The following is a 27,554-nucleotide window of genomic DNA, read 5'->3' as shown; positions in this document are numbered from 1 at the left end:
GGCACATACACACACAGAGACCCAAACAGACACACAAACATACACCACACACAATCTTTAAAAAATAAAACAAATATTAAAATTACAAAATTTAGGTAATCTAACTACTAAAATAACTTGATAGTTAACTATCAAGTCACTATCAAGCTTTTCAGGTGGAAACACTGATGCCTCCTGACATATGCAGCCATGACTGGGATTTGGGCAAGCAGCTGCTACCCAGGTAATCTCACCTGTCTGGGGTCTATGCTATCCTGAAGCAGTGGGAAGCCCCTACACACAATTCCTCGGAAAACCAGGATCAGGCCTTGGGAGTGGAGAGACCATGACATTAGAAGCTTCAGTACACTGGACATTGACTTCATTCCAAGTTTAGGGTACACAAGGCATAATTGTTAACTACAGAATATCAGAGCCCAGAGGGGACCTTCAGAAAGGAAGACACTATTGCTGCCTCTCCTCCCATGTCCTTTGTCTTGCTGATTCACAGCAGTTCCATTTATATTCTAGAATCATCCACGAGCATTCACAAACTCAGACCTTGTAGGTATTTTCTCAGCTCTTCTGCAGCAATTCCGAAGCTTCAGAAGGCAATTTGTGTCGTCTCTCTGTATCATCACCTCCTCCTCCTACTAAATGTGGGTTCCAGCTTGAAACTCACAGGGCAGGGACTGAATAGGCATCCATGAAGTGGGGTGTGTACAGCACTGTGGAGCACGGTCAGCATCCCTAAAGTTCTGGGTGTGTGAGGCACACGGCACAGGATGGTATGAATGTAGAACATCTGCCTAATGCTATTCTATCGCCAGCCAACATCTTCAATGTCTGTCATTAACAATTAGAATCTAACCTATAAACATCTAGATACTCAACTATTGTATTACAATATATATAGTAATATCATATAATTATATAATATTATATATATATATATATATATATATATATATATATATATATACCCTCTCCTGGAGCTAAGGAGAAGGCTCAGTCAGTAAAATGTTTGCCATGCAGGCATGAGGACCTGTGTTCAAACTCCACTACCCACATAAAAGTCAGGAGATGAGCCCCTGTAATCCCAGTGCTGGGAGGTAGAGACAAGGATCCCGACAGCTCACTGGCCAGAAAGTCCTGAGAAATGGGCAGTTCCAGGTTCAGCAGAAGACACTCTGTTAACCTCCAGAACCTGCTCACACGGTAAACACACACGTGTGCACATATTAATTAAAAATGCCTCTCTTGACGTTGTCACCCCTGCCTGCCTCTATTTCCTTCAGTAACTCTGTCATTGGATGTTTGAGTCTACCAACCTTGAGCCCACCTTTGAAAGTAGTGTTAGGTAGGTTTTTGTCTTCCTGATCTGAAGAATCACTGTGGGATCTTCCACACAGTTTACCACATAGTCCATCCTTTTCCCCTTAGAATCATGGGACCATCAAGCTTGTGTAGGACAAGGCCTTGGGCTGGGGTCAGTCTCCAGAATCATTTCCTGCCATTGGCTGTTTCTCTGTTCTTGATCTGACCTCATGCTGTTCTTTTCTCTCTTTACTTCTTATCTTCCCCCCATTTCAGAGTGATTTACCTATTTGTAGACCATGTAAATATTACAATATTACATTTATTAAAATGAATTACATTTATTATAATATTATATTTATTACATTAATCTTTTGTGTAAATATTACAATATTACATCAGCATACTGTAAATATGTATTGCTTTCATTGTTAGTAAAAAGCTGATTGGTCAATAATTGGGCAGGAAGAGATTGGGTGAGACAGCATGCCATGAGACAGGAGGAAGAAGGCCAGAGTCAGAGGAGCTGCCAGCAGATGTAGGGAGAAGCAAGATGGGGATGTGGTATTGAAAAAGGTACCAAGCCATGTGGCAAAGCACAGATAAGAAATATGAGTTAGTTAAAATGTAAGAGTTATCTAGGAACAAGCCTGAGCTATTGACCAAGAATTTATAATTAATATAAGCCTCAGTGTGGTTACTTAGTAGTGGCTGGCGGGAAAGAAACATTCACCAACAGTTTCTTCGCTCTTATTCTTGCCTTACTATTGGGGGTTATAAGGCAAATTTTCCTATAAGAAGGCTGACTTTCAGCTCCTAATCTTCCTGCCTCAGCCTCCTGAAGGCTGAGGATATAAGTGTGAACCACCATGCCTAGCCAGCACCACCATCCCCTCCTCCTCCTTTGTTAACTAATGATAAAGCAGAGCACATATCTATCCTGGGTTGGTGCTCACACAGGTAAGACACGCTACGTTTTTGGAAACGGGTGTATAAATGAGGCACATACCACATATTAGCATTCACTCAGGGAGTGAGCGTCCGTGGAAAGTGTTACTTGGGACAATAATCAAACACTGACTAAAGCTGGACACTCAGAGCCTTTAAAGGAAGACAGTTAAAACACAGATACTTAACATTTTAAAATTATTTATAGCCTGCATATGTTTTGACATTGATGGATTCTGTGGCTACCGTGGGTGAAATGACTGTAAAACTTCCTAAGAAATGTCCACATAACATGCTATTAAATAAGACTGAAGCTGACTATACCAGAGAACACCAAAGTTATAGGCACTCAAGGGGTATAAGAGGCCTTTTTACCACTCTCCTAAGAGACCTAGCAACGTGAAAAACCAAATGTCACTCCTCCCTAATGGGTCAGGAATCGCCGTCCTCAGCTTTGTTTGCCAATGTTATTGCCACTCTTCCCAGATCATCTTCAAGGGCAGTAAAATGCCACTGTTCAAATGCAGGCCATATGTTTATCCTCAGAATCTAGGGCAGAGGTCAGCATCCACCCTACTGAGTGAGGCTGGCCTCGGTCTTATCAACATTTTCCCAAGCATTTTTATCTCTCGAGACTATGACTTGTCAAGCCGTACCAGCTGGATTTAATTGCTGCTTCTGTTGCTCTATGGCAGGACCTGTTTGGTTAATTAATTAACTCATTAACTAACAGACCATTAATTACACTGTGGGGTTTTCTTCCAGCTCAAAAATCCATATGCGATAGTTTCTTTTTCGCGGAACCATACAGTCTCTTTCCCTAAGCTTTAGTGTAATCCAATATTAGACTTATAGTTTTTGCATTTTCTAATAAGTAAGAAAGATGTGTTTGGGGCTACAGAGGTGGTTCTGTGGCTTAGGGCACTTATGGTTCTCACAAAGGACTCAGGTTTGGTTCCCAGCACCCATATCATGACTTATAACCATCCATAAGTCCAGTTCCAGAGGATCCAATGTGCTCCTCTGGCACCAGACACACACATGGTACACATGCATACATACATGCAAAAAATCATAAAATAAATGCAAAATATGTTTTTTTTAAAAAAGAGATTTCTAAGCATGAAATTCAACCCTACGGTTCAATGTAGTATGTCATAGGACTTTGTCTCTACTGGATATAAGGCTGTTTTTGTTTGTTTGTTTATCATGGCTATTTCATGTGCACATATGCCTAGATTCCACTTGTGTGCCTGGTGCCCATAGAGACTAGAAGAGGACATTGGATCCCCTGCTGAAGTTACAGATGATTTTGAGCCACCACTCAGGTTCTGGGAATCAAATCCAAGTCCTCCGGAAAAGCAGACAGTGTTCCTAACCTCTGAGCCAATCTCCAGCCCCTAATTAAGCGACTTATAAAGGTTAAAGTTTAACATCAATCCAATAGCACCTGCAAATTCCGCTCAGCCCTACCCTAAACCTCAATGCTCATGATCAATGCCCACCATCACCGTAGGCATATTTTGGTGGTGGCGGTGGTGGTGGTGGTGGCATCAGGCTGCGGCATTTTGTTCCAGGGATCAAACCCAGGGCTTTGGTCTCCTTTGCCTTTGCCTTCCAACTATCAGAATTACATTCATGCATCACCATGCCTGGCAGTGATAGAACATTTTGATTACCACTGCAAGCACCCCAAAATATGACACAAAAATTTCCTGTTGACCCCATTAGAATAGAGGCATACGTTCATAGCTCTGAGTGCTGTGTGCCACATATTTATTAAAAGGGAGCCTGTGGGAAGATTACTCATGGACAGAGCTTTCTGTCAAAATGATGTCCTCATTCTGAAAGGGTCTCAGACAGTGTGGACAGTGAGGTAAAATGCATGCCACTGAGCCCTGAGACATTAACCCTCGGTCCTTACAGTCCCAAGGAAGATGATACCAAGCTGGAGCTTGGTACTGAGCTACCATTTCAACTGTCCAGAGAAGCCGTACACTCTGCATTGGATCAGAGGGCTTCAGTGTGTACCTTGGTTCTGACCATCATCCAACTGCTGGGCTGCAACCGTTCTCGTGGGGTCTCTGAACACTCCAACTGCAAACATGACATTCAACTCGAGTCTTTTTGCCAGTGAAGCAGGCTCATCTAATGACACCAGATGCTGCCAGGAGAAATCCAAAGCCCGCATGCAACCAAACAAACCCATGAATTCTGGCAACAAAAAGGTGCCAACTGCATAAAGATACCTCATTATCACCTCCTTGGGGTGAAGCGCAAAAGTTTCAAGTTGTCCAATATTCTGTTATGTGCACCTGCCACACCACAGAGAAGGCAAAGCCAGTTTAGGCCACAGAGTCACCCAAGTGGGTACCAGGCTGAGCCTTGGAGCAAACACTTTAGCTGAATGAGCTTCCCTTGGTCATCATGTGATCTGAAACACATTGAGCCCTCTCTCTTTATTCAGGGGTTTCTAACCCTGGGAAAGAGACAAAGCCAGTGGCATGCAGGGCAGTGTCTGGCACCCAGTGAGCACCTGACCTATGGAAGCTGCTACAGAGATGAAGAAGAGCAGAGAGCATGAAGATTGAAGAGATGGGGTGACTTCCTGGAGCGACGAGCAGGGAAGTTTCCCTCTCCTGCCTGGTTCCCTACTCAGGCTGTGGGTCAGCTGTGCAAGGCAGACTCGACACTGACCCCAACAGAGACTACACGTGTAGACAAAGGAGTCCTTCAGGATGGGAGGGGACCAGTCACAGGCTCTGAGGTAAGGGTGCTTGTCACTTACATGACAATGTTGTTGGGTCCTCCTCTCAGGGAGGCCACCACTTATCCTCCCCCCCCCCCCAGCACGGTTGCTATGAAGGAGAAAGCCAACGCTCATTCCATCTATATCCACTTCAGGCTTCCCACACAGCCGGCAGCCCATGGCCCACTCTTCAAGCCCCGCTGAACCCTGACTCTAGCATCGTTCTACTTGGGATGTCTATGGCTCTTCCCATCTGTTCACTCTGCAGCCAGAGCTCCATGTGGGGCTCTGAGCAGGTCTGGGTTCTGCAAGCCCAGAGCAGATCAGGTACACTGAGGACCTGGGGGCCATACAAAGTGATAGAGCAAGAAGGGGCGTGAGTGTGTGTGAGGGAAGGGGCGTGCGGGAAGGTGTCCTTCCACGATCTTGTCTCATGCACGTTCTTCATTCAGCCATCATAGCCATCTGGAGAGGAGAGACTGTCACCTGAGGCTCTCAACCCTGGGTCTTTTTCTGTATGTGTGAGTACATGTATGTATATGTGAGTACATGTATAGAATGTACACGTGTGTGGTGTGTGTATGTGTGTTAAACAAATGTGTGTAGAGATCAGAGGAGACCGTCGGTGTCCTGCTTTATCACGCTCTACCTTATTCCTTTGAGACAGGGTCTCTTCTGCAACCTGGAGCAGACTGGTGGTCAGAAAGCTCCCACAGCCCTTTTCCTTTGGTTCCCGTAGTTGCTGAGGTTACAGGCACATGTGGCTATTCCTATTTTTTCCATGGGTCCTGGGGATTCAAACTCAGGTCCTCATGCGTGGGCAGCAAGCACTCTTTGTATACTGAGCCATTTCCCTAGCTTTGACGTGGGTCTTTCTTTAGTCTTCATTCCTATGCTTCAGTCTGTCCAGCTCAAGAATGGATGGTGCGAGGTTCTTATACTGAGTCTTGGCACTTTGATTAGCAAATGTCATCTCAAGCCTGGGATTGCTATCTGTGTGTGTGTGTGTGTGTGTATGTGTGTGTGAATGTGTGTATACTTATATAACCCAGTCTAATATATAATAGTAAATATAATCTGTATATAACAATCCATATAATAGTATATATTTATATAATAATCTACTGGACTAGGTTAAGTTTAAAAATATAAATTCTTCTAGAGAAGCTGTTGTAAGAGGTGGCTTGTTGGTTCCAGGATGCTCAGCCCTGAAATAACCACACAGAAACTGTATTAATTAAATCACTGCTTGGCCCATTAGCTCTAGCTTCTTATTGGCTAACTCTTACATCTTAATTTAACCCATCTCCATTAATCTGTGTATTGCCACATGGCTGTGGCTTACTGGCAAAGATTTAGCATGTCTGTCTCTGGTGGCGGCTCCATGGCTTCCTCTGACCCCGCCCTTCTTTCTCCCAGCATTTAGTTTAGTTTTCCCTGCCTAGCTCTGCTCTACCCTATCACAGGCCCAAAGCAGCTTCTTTATTAACCAATGGTATTCACAGCATACGGGGGGGGGGGGGTAATTCCACATTACCTCCCCTTTTCTGTTTAAATAAAAAGGAAGGTTTTAACTTTAATATAGTAAAATTATATATAACAAAACAGGTATCAAGTAAGAATTATAGTTACAATATTTATATCTACTTTATCTCTTATCATAACTAATAAAAACTATAACTACATATTCTTCGACTCCATCAAAGACTCCAGAAGGATATAATAATATTATTATTATAATAAACATGAAGTAAACAGGGAACAACTACTTCCAAAACTCTAGATTTGACAGAGACATCTCACTGCCTGGACAGTCACCCAAAGTTCTTCTGTACTGTTGGGGCATCCATCTTCAGCCTACAGGCACATAGTATCCAGCAGACTTTTTCATGAGGCAGGAAATTTCAAAGACAGTTCCACCTATACTGGTAGTTTGTCCATCACATTTTTCTGTGTCCTGCAGAATGTCTTGCAGACTCTTTCATGTAGCAGGAACCCTGAAGGACCAACTCACTTTTAGGCAAGTTCAGCAGTCATTTCTCTGTGAATCCTACATGTCCAGTCTTTACAGCATATCATGAAGCAGTACAGACAAGAGCAGTTTCTTGCCCAAATGGTTAACCAATGCCATAAGGAGCCTCTTTGATGCCCATCATCCCTTGAAGTAGACTGGTGCTACCAGGGGCAGATGTGTCTCATTGTCATGAAAAGTCCTAAGTTATTAAACATTTTAAATGCCATATTCTGTAGTCTTTGAAAGGTTTGAAGAATGCCTATCTGAAATATATCTCTGTACATCTAGAAAACCTAACTAACATAACTGCAAGCTTGACTATTATAGATGACAATCTATTTACTTATATTTCTTAATTATACATTACATTTTTAAATGAGCTGCACAAACACAATACCTTAATCAAGAGCTGAAATATACATATAACAAAATTGAGCTTAAATCTGTATCAATAAACCAAGATCCATACCAATACAAATCTCTATAGCAACAAGCCCTACAAACATGTGTACTAAATAGGGGATCCCAGTCATGCTATAGGGTCTCTGACAAAAGAGGTCTCTGATAAACTGGTCACATGATCACTAGATCATTATTAACTAAGACACACAGACAGGCGCCTCCTCAGGAAAGGCTCTTCACACAATTTCTTACACTCTAGAACTAAATTTCCTTATTTGATGTTTTAAAAAGTTGAGGCCAAGGATGGAGAGATAGGTAGCTCGGTAGTTAGGAATGTGTAGAGCTCTTGCAGAGGGTCCAAGTTTTAGACGTCTATCACCCATGCTGGGCTCACAACTCCCTATAACCCCAAACCCAAGGAATCCTAGACCTCCTCTGAGCCTCCATAGGCACCTGCACTCACATGCACGTACCCATACACATAGTCTAAAAAAGCAGCAAAAGCATCTTTTAATCTTTTCTCTTTTACCATGGATATTTAATACTTTGGGCAAAGCATGTGACTTTCCTATGAGTCTGTAATTTGAAAACTCACCTGAGCAATGAAAGGAAATTTGATGTTATCTGGAGGACATCACTTGAAAAATCAGAATTAAAGAGGTGTCATTGTTTTCCCTGCTCCTTTTCCATAAATGTGCTGCAGCGCTTTCAGGCAGGAACCCTGGCCCCTGGCCCCCTCTGCTTATGACTCAACGACATCGGCTTACAGTGTATCGCCCTCTGGGACTGGAGACGCACACATCGCCTTTCATCTTGAGCTGTTGGCCGCCCATCCCTTCCAGTTGGCAGAAACACCATGAAATCAGAGCCATCCTGTGCGTACACTGGGCTGAGCAACAACTGGGAAAGGCATTCGAGACGCGGAACACTGGAGCAAGGATGCAGTTGTCCTGGACTGGGGTATCACATGCCTCAGAATGGTTTGTATGCTACTGACAAAGTGTGGTCCAGACAACGGTGGTCCAGGCTGCTCTCAGAAGGATCCCGGTGCCCTCGCCCTCTTCAGTGTGTGACAACCAGGTCCCTCACTACAACATAGATCACGTTGAGCCCAGTCTGTATCAGCATTTATGATGTCTAAGGCATTCCGTCTGTCTCTGTCCCCACTCCTTCTAGGAGAGGACCTTCAAAATCCCACCTGAGTTTGGTAGCGGCCTTCCTCTGGGTGTCTGTTTCTAGATACCACTGTGTACATCATAGTAAGCCACCATTCCACCCAATCTACCTCCATACCACACGGGGAAAATAGAAACTCTCTCTAAGGACCTGCTGGAGCATTGGGATCAAACACACCCCATGCAACTCCCTGAGGTCTCTGTGCCAAACCTGTCCTTTCTATATGAGGAAGCCATGGGGAGATGGGACAGTGTCATCTCAACGCCCAGCTACCAAAACAGCAGAAACCAGCAAGAGATCTGCACCAGGACTCTGACGTCTGCTGGGTGGGAGAGGAAAATGACTCCCGCATGCTCTCTGCCTACACAGGAACAGCAAACGTCCTCAGAAAAGGGGGACATTCAGGCTGTCATAGCATTTGATGCTCCTAAATTTTATCCTGCACTATTTCTGAGCAACAAGAAAGTATAGTATCCCATGCTTATATGTTTCTTTACTCATAAATAAGGCATAAGTTAGCAACAAAACCTACCAAAAACTTAGTCAAGCCTAAGCAGATGTGATATTATTAAAGTTAGTATGAGACATTGACTGTTACACCAGGTAAGTGAAATGTGAAGTTAAATATTTAAATATTGCATTAGCTATTTTTGATTTGCTATGAACTAAATACCAAACAGAACAATTTAACAGGAGGAATTATTTATTCGGCTTACAGTTGTAGAGGGTTCAGCCCATGGTCACTTAGGCCCATAGGCTTGGCAGATCAACATGGCAGTGGGAGCATGTAGTAAAGAAACTACTTCTTGGTGAACAGAAATAGAGGGAGGAGATGCAGGAAGGAGGCGGGGCATGACATAGATCCCAAGAGCTCACCTGTAGCAATCTCCACCTTCCAGCTAAGCTCGATCTCCGAATGGTGCCATGGTAGGAAGCCATGAAAAGGACTGATCCACTCTCAGCACAGAGTCTCATGACCTAACCGACTCTAGAAACATCCGTGTAAGATACGTGTGGAGGTGTGTCTCACTAATCTACATTTCTCTGTTCAATCAAACCAGTAATTAATATCAGCGGCTACAATCAGACCTTTGTGGGGAAGCCTTGGGTGTGGACAGACTTCTAATGCTCTGATTCATTTGTGATTGGGCACTGCTGTCAGGAGGGAAAGCCAGAGCCCTGCATGCCACTCGGCTCTCTCCTCTGCCCTACAGTGATCCTACACAGGAGGGCAGCTCCTTCCAAGGACCGGGCTGTTTCCTTGCTGGACTCTGAGGCAGGACCACGTACTGCAGGCTGGCCTTGAACCCCCAGGTTGAAAAGAATGCCCTTGAACTTCTGATCCCCTGGTGTCTACGGCCCATGTGCTTGGATTTAGGCATGTACTCCCTTGGCTCAGTTGATCAGTGCTGGGGACCTGACTCACAGATTTCTGCACAGTGTGTGTGTGCTATATCCTCATTCCTTAGGACTGGGCTTGGCAGAAGAGCAAATATCCATGTTTCTTAAGTCTGAGGCTGAGCCCACTCTACCTGCATGTAGCATTTTCCTAGCCTATGTCAGGTTCTCTCCTTGACCACCTATGAGGGTCTAGATGTTTAGCAGACAAACCAGATCTCTGTCAATGCCATGTGTGGCGTGGCAAACCCACCAGGAAGAAAGGTCACCCTGGGAGGGACTCGAGAAATCTTGATTTCAGGAAGCCCGCACCTCCATGTTAGTTTGGTTTCATCCTGAGACATCTTCCTGCTTGCACATAGATCTGGTATCCCTGAATGCAGGGCTGGGGATTAAACACCTCAGGAACCTGAACACTGACTCAGCTGCCAGGAAAATGACACAACCAGAGGGACCCTGCGGTCTTCCTACCACAGTGCCTGCTTCTCTGATTAGACAAACATGGGCACCAGAGGTCTTGGAAGCTATTTGACAATAGCCCCATATTCCTGCCTGACTTTCATTTTTCCTCCTCGACCTCAGTTTTGAAGATTAAAAATGCTAAATTAGTTTTGATTTTGAAGGCTACACTGGGTCCTTACCACCCACCAATCAAACCACTGTAGAGCACAAGGGCTTTTAAAATATCACATTTACCTCCTTTTTTAGAAACCCCCAGCCTCCATCCTCCCTGTGGCTCTCTGTTATCACACAGGAACCAGCCCCAAAATGTTTTTGTTTTATTACAAACACAGAAGAGAAACAAGAGACTACAGTCTCCTAGAAGCCTCCTTTCCGATCCCTTGTTCAGATAAAGGAGCCATCTGCTGCCTCTTCGGGCATTTATCACTCTGCAAGCACCATCCTGAGAAGGCCAGGGAGTCCACTTCCCTCACACTGTAGAAATAAACTCCTTTCTTGGTCTTTGTTTAAGGGGGTAGGGTGGGCAGAAAGAACATTGGAAAGTTTCCTTTTGTTGCGAAGGTTGGGTGGCATGTTTTTGGCTCCGACTCCTTAGAGGGCAGAGGGTCCAGCTGTCCCTTGGCACTGCAAGCACCAGCTCCTGCGTTCCCCTTGCCTCTGCCGAGCCCTGCGCCTGTGGCCAGCTGCCCCCACAGAAGGCTCTGCTGACGACACAGGCCTGCCGAGGAGAGCCAGGACAGCTGAGAAAAGTCTTTTCTGCACAATGGACGTCAGCACATAAAAATGATGACCTCAGGAAGCCGACAGCTCCATTCCCCCTGTTCTCTTCATGTGCCAGGTCACATCCCTCAGAGGATGCACCCACAGACGACAGCCCACACGCAGGCAGACACCAGTCAAGGGAGGATTGGAGCGCTCTGACGCTGTTTGTATGTGGTCCTGACCACCTGATGAGTGGTCACACCTCACAGATCTAGGGAGGAGAAAGGCACGAGGACCTGTCTGTCGTGCGTACGTCATTAAGAAGCTGCAATGTCAGGAGACAGTGGCTTCTCTCAGTCTATGGCAGTCCATTTCAGGATTAGCTTAGCGAGAGTTACAACAAGGGGTGAACTCGCCACTCAGCCCCTTTCTCGTTCACTCATGAAATTCCTCAGAAATATATACTAAGTGCTGTGTTAAGAAGAGGGTCAGAATACCTGTGCTTTCTCGATAAGGAAGGCAGCTGTTCATCCATCAACACTTAGTGGGAGAGAAATAGGAGGCAGAGAAAGGAACCCAGCCTTAGCCCCAGGGTGGAGGTGAGGGTCAGGGGACACTCTGTCCATGCAAGCAACTTCTAATGTGAATGCTAAGGGGAAAACTGGGATGACTGGGAAGAAAGAAGAAAGGTGTTTGGAGAAGTAGAAGGACATACGCAAGGACCCATGTGAGAGCAGGCACACCTCATTGGGTCCAGGGACACAAGAGAGGAGAGGAGCCCCAGATGCATAGCCAGTGAGTGGGCAGGATCACCCAGGACCCTGTATGCCAGACAAGGGAGACCAGGAGCCAACGTCCTGCTGTTGTGTTGAAGTCTATAACCTTATGGTCTTCCCTCTGATAGGAAATGGACCAAAATTCATCACTCAGAACTGGCTCACAGGAAGAGCTATAACAGACAGTGGTTTATATCAGAAAGTTTGTCTCTTGGGGCTCGGATGATGGAGTGTTTGTTTAAGATGCACAGAGCCCTGAGTTCAACTCCCGGCATCACATGAACTAGATATGATGAACTCATGTCATCCCAGAACCGGGGCAGGGGAGTTGGGGGAGGCAGAGGTATCTGAACCTCAAGGTCAGCGTGGGCTGCAAGAGTTCAAGACCAGCCTAGTATACATGACCCTTTCTGCCTTGAAAAAACAAAGTTTGTCTCATCCATAGTCACATACTCTCATTCAGGTCAATTGAGTGTGGGGAGGGGCTGCCATTCCTGCAGACTTTCAGAATCTGGTGTTTTCCCATCTAAAGAATCCCTCAGCCACTAAGGTTTTGAGGTTCGCTGCTGCCAAGTACTAGAAGAAAACAACAGGGGTGGGAGGCAAAGGGAAAGTTCTTTTGTCTCTGGGCCTTGCAGTATCGTTTGAGGTCCCATGTCCCCTCCCCCCCCCGCTGACCAGGACTTGGTCACATTGTCCTACAAGTCGCAAAGAGACTTGGATAACGTGACCCAGCTGTGCATCCCAGAGGGCAAGTCCTGGCATAGTCTCAGCTTCGAGTGCAAATGACTGCCTTAGAAATTAGTGACCTTTTCTTAAGGGAAAACTTATTAGTGATCTTTTACATTAGACCAGGAGTCCACAAACTGCAGTCCCAGGGTCATACCTGTCTGTCAGCCTGTTCTCTGTTGCTTTCCCTCAGGTTCCACTTGACTCAAAAGACCTTACACAGTCACATGAAGCCACTGTTTTAAGCAGCTGGATGGCTAGATAGATACAATGTCTAGACACAAAGGTTGCTACCCCTCTAGATACAAAAGCAGCTACCCATCTCACACCAGACAACCACTAAGGAGGGACTAGCTACTTTTAGTTAGCTTCCGGTTAGTGGCTTTTATGTCTCTGTGATCGAGTAACACAGAGAAGAAACTCAAGGAGGGAAGGAAGCACTACTTTAGGTTCACAGTCTCATAAGACTTAGTCTTTCATGATAGAGAGAATGTGGCAGAGTTTGTGGCAGGTAAGATAGGCATCTGTGGCTCCTTCCACCATGGTACCAGACAGCAGGCAGAGAATTCCGGCTACAACTGTCAGCAGATACAACCAATAGCCCATCTAGTCTTCAAAGGCCTGCCCCTAATGACCCATGCCCACCAGCTAAGCCCCACACCCCAAGGTTCCACAGTCTCCCCAAACAGTGCCAACAGCTTGGTACTAGGCATCCCAACACATGGCTACCCCAGAACTAAGAAGACAGAGTCAGGCATTTGCTGGACTTGCTGCTGAGGTTGGGAGACAGAGGAGCTGGGATGTAGGCCCAACACCATCCGATCCAGGAAGTGCTCCCTTTCCAGTCTACTACAATGTTTACACAAAACACTTTAGCCAGTTGTGATGACGAATAGTGTCAACCGGATCCACAATCACTAGGAGATAACCCCTTGGGCGTGTCTGTAAGGAACTGTTTGGATTGAATCAGCTCATTCCTACCCCGGATGTAGGTAGCACCCTTGCATGTGCTGGGGGTCTGGGATGAATGAAAGGAGAAAGTGAGCTAAGCCAGCGTTCCTCACTCCCTGCTTCCTGACTGCACATGCAATGTGCCCAGCTGCCTCCTGCTCCTGCCTCTGTGCCTTCTACACCATGGTGGTCTGCAGAGCCAAGCTGGGAACCAGAATACACCACTCCTTGCCAGGCATTTGACACAGCAGCAAGAAAAAGAAAAAGAAAAAACACAGCCATAGATTGTGAAGATGCCACACCTGTCTGACCTGCATACGGCAGTGTCTATGTATAAGTTCCTCTCCAACCTTCGGTAAGACTGTCACAGTGTGGTCCAGCTAGGCCCTGCCCCCATCAGTCAAAGAATCTTCCTATCTGCTGTGCATCTCTGGGGAGTGCAGAGATCTTGGGGAATAAACAAAGGCATCTCATCAGAGAAGACCAGGACTTCTGCCGGGAGCTAAAGGAAAAGGACATTCACCCCAGAGTCTGCAGGGTGAGTTTGGCAGATCCGTTGCTGATTTGTCTTCCTGCCATGAGGTTCTCATCACACTCCTCATTAAGAAACAGAGTATGTCTCCCTGGGAGGTCCGTGGGCCACCTGCAAGGACCTAGGGTGCTTGAAAGTAAGAAAGAGTCCTGAACCCAGCCCCATCTTTGGATTCCAAACTCTACGGGTGGGACCTAGGAATGCATGGCCAGCCCTGCTGCTGGGCCCTCAAGGGCTACAGAGGAAAGGAAGATAAAGATGAGAGAATGTGAAAACCAAACACTGCTTCTCTGGCATTTTTATCCCGAACCCATCCTTGTCCTCCAAGACTGAGATCCAGGTCAGCATACATGGCGCCCTGGCTCACCTGGCACCCGAGAAAAGGCGGGCCCTCACCACAGAACTCATCTCACTGCGGTCTCAGAACAGTCTGCCCTGCCAGGCCCGGAGCTCGGTGGAGAAAGGATCTCACTCATCCTTGTATCTCCGGCCCGGCCCAGTGCCTGGCGTGCACTGAATGTAAATAATCTCCGTGGGTACTGTTGTTGATAACCCAGAATGCCAGCTGCCAGGGGAAGCAGGAAGGGCTCTCACACATTCCCACAATGAGGGCCCTGTTGCAAACACTTTCTTGGTTGTTCTGGGGTCCACAAATGTCACCGGATGGTGCATCTGTTTGGTCTTCCTACCTAAACCTCAGAGCAGACATTTAGTGGTGTGGCCCCATTCATTAGGGTCCTGATTTTACTCCATTAAAAACACATACTACTAAGACACATTTGTCACTGCCTGAAATAAACAGTTACTGTGATGGCCTTACGCTAAAGTGGTTCAGGAAGTAAAGAGAAAGCTCATACTTCCAATCAAAACAGGCAAAAGCCTCAGTCATTCTCGATCCAGCCAGGCTGCCTAGAAGGGAGGCAGAGTTCCAGGCAACTGCGGTCTCCAAGTATCTAAGGAAGTGAGAAGAAATCCTGCATGGAAGGAACTAAACTCCCACAGAGACAACCAAGGACTGGGAACATATAAACCAACAATCGTTAAATACACAGTAAGGCACAAACAATAGAGAACACCAAGGACATCGGGTAGTCGCCACATGCGAAGTAAAAGCAGTTGTGGGGAAATGAATTAAAGAGATTTAAAAAAGTAGAGAGAGGAAGCAAGAAGAAAGCCACCAATAAATGACCAGGCATATGAAAAGTTCGAAGGATGGGTTAAACAGAAGATTTGACACCGCGAGCCAGACTGTATCTATAGACACAGAAATGGACAATATGAGAGGAAGTCACCAAGGGAAGGAAGAGCAAGTCCAACTTCTGTCTAACGAGAATCTCAGCAGGCAAGGCTGAGGATGGAAAGGCTGCACTGGAGAGAGAATGGCGGAGTGTCGTTCAGAAGCGATTAACAGGCCAAATGCAGAGAAGAAAACATACTCATTCACTCAAGAAACATTTAGTGAATGCTTAGCGCATGCCCATTGTGTTTTAGAGGCAACTCTTCCAAGAGAAAACAAGATCGTCTGCACCAGGACAGAAAGACTCACGACAGATTGCTCCAGAGCAAGATGGAAAGTGCGGGACAGATCCACATTCTTCAAAATGGAGCGAGGATTAGAAACAGCCTTGGAGTGAGGATTAGAAACAGCCTTTACTGAAGAACACTGCATCCTCCTTCTGGGCCCTCGAGGTGCACAGAAGCAGGATGGATGCCTGCCCTCCCTGCCCCATCCCTTGGACCCAGCTCCTCTACTTTGCTCCACTCTCCTGCTTGACTCTGCACATAGTCGTGTTCAGCACTCAAGGTGCGGTGCTTGCAGTTACAGACCTGACGTTCAAACCCATCACAGCCTCTGCAAGGCTGAAGACGTGAAGACAAGACCAAGGTATTTTAATGCCAGCATTTATGAATATCCTATTCCAGAACTCTGAAAAGGTGACCCAAAGTCTCCACTGTTCTAAACCGTTGTCCCCTTGGGTTGTAGGTCCCTCATGTATCATCCCATGATGAGATCGCCCCCAAGCAGAAGCAGCATCTCTTAGTTTGTATGCCAAGCAAAAAGGCTTCTCCAAGCCCCACCTACTTGCAGAACCAGCCCTGAGATGTGAGCATCCCCGGGGTTGGGGGAGACCGCTCTGCTCTATAGCCCTCTCGCCCGTGCCCAGACACTTCCCACTTAAAGTACGTGTCACTACACTGACAATGGCCTGAGAGACTCTTTATGGTCCCCATTTTTCATGTCAATTAAACTCTTTTCTAAGTTTTTGGTTATCATACAAAGTAGGAGGCCCCATTATGGCATCGCCAGCCACGCATGTCATTTTACCATCACTGCCTTTGTTTGCTCCCTCAGAGAGAGTGGCTGGACCCGACATATTGGAGTCCAGCAAGCTGGCCCTTTGACCTAAAACTTCTCTTACAGAAGGAAAACAGCTAATGGCAGGGGGCCACTCACCTGGAAAGATGACTTTCAAGACTAATGATGAAATAAAAATATATAAATATAAAAAACCCAAAACACATTTCTTACCTACAAATATACATTAAAGCAGTGGTTCTCAACCTTCCTAATGCTGTGCCCCTTTAATACAGTTCCTCGTGTTATGGTGACCGCCCCCAACAATAAAATTATTTTTGTTGCTACTTTGTAACTGTAATTTTGCTACTGTTATGAATCGTAATGCAAATATCTGATATGTAGGGTATCTGATATTCACCTCCTGAGAAAGGGTCATTTGGCCTCCCCCCGAGGGGCTTGAGACCCATAGGTTGAGAACCACTGAGGAAAGGTGGAAAGGAGATATCCTATAGAATAATGGGTAAATATAGTATGGATATGAACCAAGGTACAATAAACAACATTTAAAATCACGAATTAATAATAGAATGACAAAGAACATTTATAATACTGATCAAAAGATGGGGGAGCAGCGGCTATATTCAAGTGTTCTAAGTTTCTTAGATTGTCTAAGAGAAGATCTAGGGGGTTAGACAGATGGCCCAGTGGTTACGAGCACTTGCTTCTCTTGCAAAGGACCAAGGTTCTGTTCCAGCATCCATACGGCCTCTTACAACTGCCTATAACTTCAGTTCTAGGAATTCTAACACCTTATGGCCACCTGTACAGAAGTGGCACACATACACGCACACGGGCACACATGCACACGCATACATAATCCTTTCTTGAGGTGGAAGAAGCCCCCACATTAAATTCAGGCTCGGTTAAATAAGCGTGTTCACCGTTCCAGGAGTAATCACTACAAGAGGTGAAATAAAGGCGCTACATTTCCAACAAATAAAAGAAGGAATAAAACGGAGTAGGAAAAGCAGGTCTAACTATTTTGCTTTCACAGAAGGAAAAACATAGAAAAGCCAAGATTAAGAGAAAAAGAAAATGGTCTAACAAGCCTAAACTCACCAATTTCCCACGCACATTTAAAGAGATCAAGTACCACACTACTTAAGGAGCACCGAGGCTGGGACACCAGCCCAGGGTGCTATGGGGACACAATGGAACCTTTATGACGGGGAGCCTCGTACAAGGAAGTACCCTTGAAAGCAACAACAGGGTACCCATCTACCCTGCTTCCAGACCGTGCACAGACTTCCACCATGAGAAGCTGTGTCATCACAGGCCCAAGTGATGTGATCAAGTGGCCAAGGGCTGAATCTTCTGAAACCGCGAGCTGACATACAGCTTCCTCGTTGTAAGCTGATTGTCTCTGGTATTTTGCCACAGAAAGGAGAGCTGACTACCACATGGACACTAAAGCATGTTCCAGAAAAGCAAAATTATCTTCTGTGCATCTTAGGAGCCCCTTAAAACTACTGGAAAATGGGAGATTGGAAATTCAAGGTAGCAAAAGATTAATTATAGGTAAATACTAACCAAAGAAAAGATGGAATTGCCATATTAATAGCAGATAATAAAGATATTAATACAAAACATACCCTGGATCTCCTATCAGATCTTATACTATAATAAAGCCTTCAATTCACTATGAAGAATTCACACACACATTCAGTAAAATTACATCTTGTATAAAAAAATCCTAAATAAAATAATGTTTTGTAATTATTAATCACCAGCATATGAAAACTGAACTCAGATATAGGATGCTTTAACAGTAGACATAGCTGGGTCCAGTTGTTGAATATCTATAAAACCTATACTTTATACTAAAAACCAAACATTCTTGCCAAGCATGAAAGGAACACTTACAACACTCAAAGTTAATAAAAGTTAAAAAAAAAATCAGTATCATAAAAATCACATTCTCTGACCATATCACCGAGAAAAAGAACGCAAAAAAAAATTTAAAAAGGAGCCAGCTTAAATTAGTTTAATAATTAGCCTCTAAAAATAAAGTATGAGTCAAGGAAGGAAGAGCAATGAGGATTTAAAAGACTAAGAACTGAGTAACAGTTAACATACACATTTTGGCAGGGTGGATATGGTGGCTGGCGCAGGGAGACAGCTCTAGAGATGTGAGCAGCAGCCAGGGCTGACGCCCCTGGCCGCAAGAGACGTATGAAGTCCTCCGAAGGACACAGGGCAGGTCACTGGCTGCAGCAGGAAGCTAGAGACCATTGAAAACTGTGTATGAGGATAAAGAGGAGCCAATGAAAAAGACGCGGGTGGCAATTGAGAAGGAAGACACGGAGCTGAAAATGACAGGGATCTTCCCCACAGCAGAGAGGAGCTGGTGAGATCACAAGGGTGAAGTGGTAGAGACTCTGATTGTCCCAGCCGGTGGAGAATGGCCTTTCTCAGTGTTTTAACTTCTCTTTATTTTATTCTTTTTTGCAATCTGATGATTTGGGACCAAGTACAGTATATATGCTCATGTGGGGAAATGTATATACTGAGAGAAGGCTGAATTTGTTCTTCCTCCTATAACCTTCAACTTGTCTATGTGAAGAGCCAGGGCAGAAAAGTGTCTATGTTCAAACACAGGTTCCAGATGACAGGCTAGTCTTGTTCATTTGATTAGCTTTAATAATGATGGAGGCTTTGAAGTTACTGTACCTAAAGGCATACATCTCCAGGATTCTTCCCTCCCTTCCCCTTCCCTCCACTTTCATTCCCTCTCCTCACCTCCCCTCCCCTCCACTTCCATTCTTTCTCCTTCCCTCCCCTCACCTCCACTTCCATTTCTTTCCCTCCCCTCCCCTCCCCTCCACTTCCATTCCCTCTTCTCCCCTCCCCTCCACTCCACTTCCATTCCCTCTCCTTCCCTCCCCTCCCCTCCCCTCCCCTCCACTTCCATTTCCTTCCCTCCCCTTCCCTCCCTCCCTCATGTTCTCTTTTCTCATCCCCCCCCCCTCTTTCTTTTGCTTCCTGTTTGTTAGCTTCCAGGCAGAGACTCTCTGTATATCCAGGCTGGTCTCCAGTTAATAACCTCTCTTCTTCCACCTCCTGCACTGTGGAACTACAGTCACCAGGGCCAGCATTCTAAGACTGTTCAGAGTCACGAAAAGACTAGTGTCTGTTTAGGAGCCTTTGTACACAGATATAAGTTACCAAACTGCTTCGTAGTCTATTGGAGTCAGAAGTTGGGTATTAGAGGTAAGAATGTGGTAAAAACAGCAGACACCAATGCTTATGTTTAAATTTGCCCCCCCCCATCTTAATGTGCAACCAGCCTGGGCTTAAATATCTGATCTTTGAACTGCATCAGCCTCTGCAAATACAGAGATTACAGCCGTGTGCTGCCACACCCAACATGCACAGCCATTTATTATTTTATAATAATTTCTTGCATTTGTGTTTTTATGCCAGGACATTAAACAGCTTGATTAGTCTAAGAGGGTTTCCTTCAAGGCCAGTGAAATGACTCACTATGTAAAGGCACCTGCTGCCAAGCCTGCGTTCCAGTCCCAAGACCCACGTATTGGAAGGAGATAACTGATAGATGCGGTTTTAAAGAGTAATTCTTCCAGTGGGGCGCTTTAAGGGTGTGGACATCTCGGTGTAATTTATGTTACATTTCGAGATGGAGCTCTGCTGTTGTGCCTTAAACTGTTGGGCACAAGCGACTCTCCTAGGTCAGACCAAGTGCCTGGGATTACAGGTGTGTGCTAACTCACCTTAGCCCTCTCGCCTTCCCTTTGCATGTTTGATTTTGTTTTCATTTTGGCTTATTTGTAGGAAAGAAAAGTCTCCTTGATGATAAAATTTCATTCCTTAAAACACCTAGAACTCTCACTCCTCTCCTGGGGGTCTGGGGGTTACACACGAAACAGTCAGCGAATGCTGAACTGAACAAGGTGACTCAGTTGCCACACACAGCATTGATTCTGCTCCTCAGATATGAGCTAGTAAAGATGGATTTTTACTGCTGCTTGGATTCAAAGAGACACACCACACCTTACGCATCATCCTTTGCTCTGCATATAGACGCAGCCCAGACAATAACATACATCTGTATTTGCTCACAGACTAAATCTGATACTATTTTGAAAACTACACATTTAGAAGCTTGTTGAAGTGCAGCTAAGGGAGTCCATAGAAGCAAATTCATAGCTTTAAATATTTACATTATTCTTAAAAAGGTTAGTAGAAGATTCAACTTAGCCTGGGAAAAACATACCAACACTTAGTAAAGAGGAAAAAATGAGGTGGAAAACAAATGATGCCAAAATTGTGTATTTAAATAAATAACATTAGAGATACTCCAGTGATCAAGCTAATGGAGAGGGGGAAAAAAGGAAGACTCAAATGACATTACACATTCAAATGATATAGCAATATAATCTCTCTGGAAATTTTAAATGTATATTTTGCCTGCATGTATGTCTGTATACCACATGCATCCCTAGTATCCATGGAGGTGAGAAGAGGGATTTGGATGCTCTGGAACTGGAGTTACAGATTGCTGTAAGCATCCATGTGATGCTGGGAATTGAACCTGCTCTAGAAGAGCAGTCAGGGCTTTTAGCCACTGAGCCATCTCTCCAGCCCCAGTACTTCTTTCTAAAGCATCCATAGTGAACTAGAGATCCTGCTTAGGCCAGAACTGTGGCTTGACTAACACCTTTCTCCAGCACACACAATAGCTCAGTAAAGTATTTAGCAGATCCTTAGGGAGCCAGCATTAGGCTGGCACTGTGGGGGATCACCCTACCCAGTTGGCCTTTATCTTAGGACAATTGCACAGGAATCAAACCAGGCTTTTAAGGGATAAAGAGCAAGCCTGAGAACAAAGCAGCCAGCACTCTCTCCAACAGATCATCCACATCCCTGACCTTTCTTGTATTTCAGAAGAAAAGAGATGGCAAAGCAATGGTTTACCCTGAAATAGAAAGATGGCTTTTGTTCCTTCCTGGTGTTGCTTCCTAGCAAGCACTCAAAAAATTCTCACCATCAGTCTTAAAGGCTCCCTCCCTGGGTAGTGATTTGAAACATTCAGTGAGTAAGGGCTCTGATTTAATGTTTATATTCCATTGAGGTGATTCTGCCCCATAACTAACAAAAAGTCCATCCTGAGGAGTTCAGCACAGATACGAAATCTCCTTGAGTATAGACACTGACAGTCGCTCCTGAGTTAGCTCCTTGGAGTTCCTTCCAGTTGTTAGGAAGCTATGGCGAGGGTGAATGTGTTCAAAACAACCTCTTTCCCTTGTTCACAAGGATGATAAGAACCCATTGCACCAATGACGTCACAGCTTCCCCAACAGCCAGTCTGGCTGGTGTATTCCCAATGCCACCAAGTGAAACACAGGGCACATTGACTGGAGGACCACCATAGGAATAGAGAGCTAAAATTTGACCCATGGCAACCTCCATGACAGCTTGGGACCCTGACAGGTTCTCTGACATTACCAGCCTCAGCTCTTCCTTCTACGAAGCTAAGACCATCTATCGTGTCTGCCCCTACAAGTACCACCACAGCCTGTCCACTTTCACTTCTTCCAGGGTGTCCCCTTTGTATGTCTTAAACTTCAGGTCTCTGGAAATACTGCTCAGTCCATAACATCTGCGGAAGCTAGAACCACAGTTGTGCTCACGACTTTGATAGTATCTGAAATGTCAGAAATGAATTTGTTCACATTCAAAATGAAAGAAAGCAGGAGGGAGTCTGGGAGGGTCTGTGGGATTCTGAGTTACTTTCGGGGGCAAGGCTTTCAGGATAGATGGGGGAGGGAGGGTTTCTCCCGGGAGCTGACACATGAAAGATGAGCCACAAGAAGCGAAATCTTTCCAGTAGGTTTCAAAACCTCATCTGCAGCTTTAAGGAAGACAGTCCTAAATAACCCTTTAGCTCACCCGTGAAGTAGTCTGACCCCTGTTCTGTGCACACTGAGACATCACCTGCTAGTGACCATAATGGCATGAATAGAATGAGAAGCTGGGGCTGAAGAAGTTAATCGACACACTGTAGCCACCCAGCCAGCCCCCTAGAGGCCATGACAGGACCATCTCCTGACTTCCTATTCCTCTGCTCCATTTTTAGGAACTGTCAATCACTCAGTAAAGTTCTATCAACCCCGGAACCCCCCAGTACAATCCTGAAGTAGCCGTCAGAGGATTTGCACACAGGTTTCTAACAGGGATCCACCTGCCTCTGACTCCCTAGGACTGCGCCACCACCACCCAGCAACTTGTTTTTTGAGGCAGGATCTCCAGAACTTCACTGAGTAGGCTACCATACCCATGTATAGCCTTACAGGAAAGAACAGCTTCATGGAGCTGTATCCTAACTTGACACACGACCACCAAGACAGAGAAACTACAGGAAAGGCATTCCTGCCTCCTGGTTTTCCTTGTTGCCTAAGCGAGTGTTTTGAACAAGAACTAAGAGAAGAAAATTGTCCTTCCTGCATTTACCTGAGTACAGTCAACCATCTTACAAGATTAAGCTGAGCAGTGACTTAGGCAGACTTAGAACAGTTAGTCCCGGGGACTGGGTGCCTCTGAGGCAGTCTCTAAGCTGACTTCAAACATGAACTCCGCAGCCTCCCAGCTCATGGTGCCGGAGGGTGTAGAATCAGACTTAAGTTAGGGTCTGAGAGGGAGAGAGACCCCCTAAAAGTGTGGGAATTGCCTCCTCCTCAGCCTCCAGCAGCCACCATAGTGTGTGAAGTGGGTGCCCCTCCTGCCGCCTTTCTATAGTTTACTAGTGGAAAAACCATAAACTCTTTCCAATACCCTAGCTTTCCCAACTTCTCTTCAATTGCTGCTCTTTGTTCCCAAGCAGTTTTGCCAAAATTACTACCCGGGAGAGCCTCGACCTTTGTCTCCTGCATTTCAGATAATCATTTGGGCACTGGAAAAAAAAATTGCTGGTCCTCAAGTCTCCAAAGTCAAGTTCTCCTCTCCTAGTCCCCCTCCCCCGCCCCCGCGGAGATAAACCAACCCAGACGTACCAACATAGTTCAACACCACTTGAAGGCAGAAAGTCCCCAGTCAAAAGGGGACCCATAACCTCCAATCACTGTGCCAACACATTTCAGTGACAACCGAGGGGGCAGGTGTGTGAAGCATCTCCGAGTTGGCTTCTAGGAAAGTTTTTATTTTCACCTGAAATCAGATCATCTCTTAGCCTTGGGACAGGGACATAAACAAAAGACTTTCCCGGGTATTTTCAATACAGCAGTTGTAAGCATGCACTGAAACCTAGTGGGTCCCCAAAGCTGATCATCCTGAGTGGGGTCTCCAAGTCAGGAAAACTTCAGAGACCTAGTCTGGCGACCACCTTCTCACACTTGGAGTGTGGCGGCGAGGTGGAGCACAGAGCCACGCTTACCTGGCTGACGATGGTGGAGTGGGTTTCCACATAGTGCCAGTCCCCGCTGCAGGGCACCAGGGGCGCGGAGCGGTTGGGGAAGGCAGCGAGTGGGTCGCAGCTGAGCTCCGGACTGGCATTGGTGGCTTCCAGCAGGTAGCGGTGGCAGTGGCCTTGGCCTCGGCGTTCGGCCGGAGCGCGGAGCTCCGGTGCGGTGAGGTTCCACTCCTCCTCGGGGCTCCAGGAGCAGCGCTCGGCTAGCTCGGTGGCACGCGGCCCACGACACCAATAGTAGTCGGGCTGGCTGCCCAGGAAGACCACGCCAACGAAGAGGAAAGCGAAGGTGACACCGGTCAGGCACAGCAGCAGGAACACGCGCCGCTGGAAGCGCCCGAACTCGCCCGCCTTCCTCAGCGCCTGGTCGAACGTGGGCATGGTGCGCCCCGCCACCCCGCGTCCTGCCGCCCGCCTCTCCGCCTGCAAGTGACCCGCGGGCGCCGCCGCCCGCAGCTCTGCACCCGCCGCCCCCGCCTCGTTCGCTCCTCTCTCGCCCTGGCAGCCCGCCCCGGGCCGCTCCTCCCGCTCCAGGCTCCCGGCCTCCTGGCCGTTTGCGCCCTGGGCTGGCGCAGACCCGGAGAGCAGGTTGGGGGTGGGTTCACAGAGGTGCCACCGTGCACCAAGGTCCCGGACCTGTAGCCTGCCCTAAAGAAACAACCCCGGGTCAGAGTTCCCTGGGTTCCAGGATTACCCAGCCTCACAGACCCCGAACTCTGCAGACTCCAGGACTAGCCTCCAGTGTTCTGAGGCTGCTGGAGCAGAAGCCACTGAAATCCCAAGGTGACAGTCGGCCAGCTCCAGGAACAGGGCTTCACACCTGCCCCTGCCCCTGCCCTGCCTGGGACGTTGGAGACATAGCAGAAACTGACTAACTATTCCAGCAGGACAGAGGGACAGCACACAGGGCTAAGAGATTTATTTGGCCCCAAAGTTCAACAGGAGAAGCTACCACTTTAAGGCAAAGTCTTTTGCATGTACTCGCATCCTGAATCTCTGGGAAACAGTGGTGTTTGGTCATTTGACTCCATCATAGCGTCTTTGCTGCGTCTCTAAGATCTGCAGATCCTGTAGTATGCACAGCATGTGTGGTCCGTACCACAACGCCCCATCGGCCGGTCCAGTGTGTTAGCAATCAGCCGCCAGTGCATCTGAGTTAGCACGCTCTGCTCAGTATTCTAATTTCTCCAGCCAGCTCTTCTCCCGGCCCCTAACTCATGCCATCAGCCAGCCTTTAGCTAACTTTCTCAAGGGACCCAGATAGTGCAGATCTAACTCCTTCCCCGCATACAGCAAACATGGCAGAGCCAGGCTGCCTTGTTCCAGCCCATCTCGTTCCCCTTACTACTTGTGACCGGAGGAATTTAATTGACCAGCCCTGATTTTTCCATCTTCTAAGTGGGTCTATCAACATACCTACTTTATAGGGTCCCCCACGAAGACTGAGTGGATTAACAAGAGGAAAACACCAGAAAAGGCTCCGGGTTTTCACTCAGTAATCATACCTGCAGCTCTTCTTTGCTACTGAGCAGACATCACCACGGATGAGCTCAAGAATTGCTGCAATCATAGGGCATAGAAAGACCACCCCCTCTCTCTTTCCCCCTCCCTTTCTCCCTCTCTCTCACTCATACCACCTACTCCCCAGCCACTTCTGCATTTGTGTATTTCACACCTCACTCGGCCCATTTGTAACTGTCTGCTGGAATCTCCCCACCCCAGCCACCACACCCAGTAGGCCTCCCCTCTCCAGCCCACTTCTGCCTCCCGACCTGGCTGTTGCTGAAAGCATCTCTCTCCTGCCCCAGACTCAGAATCTCAGGAGCACCCCAGTCCCTCTCACTCCTTAGTTTTTAACTAAGGTGACTAGCAAGGTGACGCTCAACCCCTGACCCCATACAAGCACACCCCAGGCTCCTTTTCCTGTCCTGTCTTCAAAGCTCTCACCCCCAGCTAATCCCTGTACGCATTTATTCATTCATCTTATATTTTACTCGTGACCTCATTCTTGCTCCCCGACATCTCAAGTTTCACACAGGGAGAAAAGTTTGCTCTGGGCCTCAGGTCGGTACCAAGAGTCACGCACAACACGTCCCTAGCAAACGTTCCTGTGATAAACGCAGGCTGATTGTCATGTCCTGCCAGTTTTGAGTGTGCCCTGTCTCCCTCTTTTCTGACTTCTGGTCCTCGCTGACGGTCAGCTGCTCTAGGCACGGCAGCCTCTGTCCTCTGGGCCAGCCTGCTCTGAGGACGACTTTCCATGAGGCAGACAGCTTGGCGGTTCTTTCTTCAGGGACTCGTCTTGTTCTCCAAGTCAAACCTTCATCTCTCAACGCTCTTTCCAAGTCCTAACCTTCTCTTTCTGTCCCCTGCTTGCGTTTTTCTGATTCTTGAGGACTTGTTGGGTTTGGGTGAGACCTTATTTGCATATCTGTGGGCTTTGCTCATGAATGAACCTGTGTGATAACATGAGTGCCATCTTCTTAATCTGTGGATTAACATCTGTTTGTCTGACACTATAAGAAATCTCAATTTGGACGGAATAAAATACTCCTTTTTCATAGCTTGTCAATAAAAATCATGCTTTCTCATATTCATGCACACACATATACACTGTCCAGCGCTCAGTGCTAAACAGCACTGAACTACACCCTGGTCCTTTATAAAGCTTTATTAAATGGTATTTTCACATTGAATTTTAATATCTCTGGAGCGAATTCTGTGCAGAATATGGCAGGATCTAATTTTACTCGTGCCTTCCACATGATCGAGCAGCGCACTGAACGCACATAACTTCGCCTGGATTCACAGCTCTGTCTCTGTCTTTATGAGACCCCTAGTTGTGCCGGAAGAACCTGACCCGTGCCCTTCATCCTGGCCTGTGGCTGTCTGTCTGTCCCCAAGCTGCGCCACTGTTCACCACTGTCTATCACAGTCATAATAACTAGTATGGCCAGTCCCGCCTCTCCTCCCCACTCAACCTGCCCTCTTCAGAGTGAACTTGGCCATTCCTGGGGCTCTTATCTTCCAGATGCACTTTACATTTTGATAAATTCCATACATATTTGACTGAGACTTTTATTTAAAGTCATATGTGTGCTTTATTTTTCACCTCTGCTTTGAAGGGAATTTGAGAGAGAAAAAACTAATATCTCTTCTCTCTCTCTCTCTCTCTCTCTCTCTCTCTCTCTCTCTCTCATGTCTACACACGTGGGCACACATATTCACACACACATATTGTATATGAGTATATACTATATATATAGCATATGCACATATATGTATGTACAATATACATATATTTCAGTGCTGAGAGGTAGCCCTGGGACACAGTTGTGTTAGGCAAGAGCTCTACCAATGAGCTATATTGCCAGACCTTGGCCTTTTTTATCTTCAAAACACTAAAAGCAGTTGGGTATATTGCCATGCACCTGTAATCCCAGCACTTGAGAGGTAAAGGCAGGAAGACAGCTACAATTTTAGGGCCAGTCTTGTCTATATGGTAAATTTTGACCATCCAGGGCTATGTAGTAAGAGCCGGTCTCGATAAAAACAACAAACCCATCACACACTGCTCTTCACCTACACCATCCAATGTGGTACAGTTAGACACAAGTTCTTAAACTCTCATTCATGA

General features: G+C 46.4%; 1 protein-coding gene across 1 annotated transcript in view; it reads right to left on the bottom strand.

Moving 5' to 3' along the window:
• The window catches only part of Slc22a3 (solute carrier family 22 member 3), a 94,715-nt gene extending 70,162 nt beyond the window's left edge, over positions 1–24,553 (bottom strand). Inside the window, exon 1 of the mRNA XM_075950793.1 lies at positions 23,885–24,553. Coding sequence (XP_075806908.1) covers positions 23,885–24,298 — 414 coding nt within the window. The 5' untranslated portion in view covers positions 24,299–24,553. The remainder of the gene's footprint in view (positions 1–23,884) is intronic.
• Between the last annotated feature and the right edge of the window lie 3,001 nt (positions 24,554–27,554).

Source organism: Microtus pennsylvanicus, chromosome 1 (genome assembly GCF_037038515.1).
Source record: "Microtus pennsylvanicus isolate mMicPen1 chromosome 1, mMicPen1.hap1, whole genome shotgun sequence".
Taxonomy (NCBI): Eukaryota; Metazoa; Chordata; class Mammalia; order Rodentia; family Cricetidae; genus Microtus; species Microtus pennsylvanicus.
The sequence above is the reverse complement of the archived record's forward strand: the minus strand, read 5'-3'. Positions and strand labels throughout refer to the sequence as shown.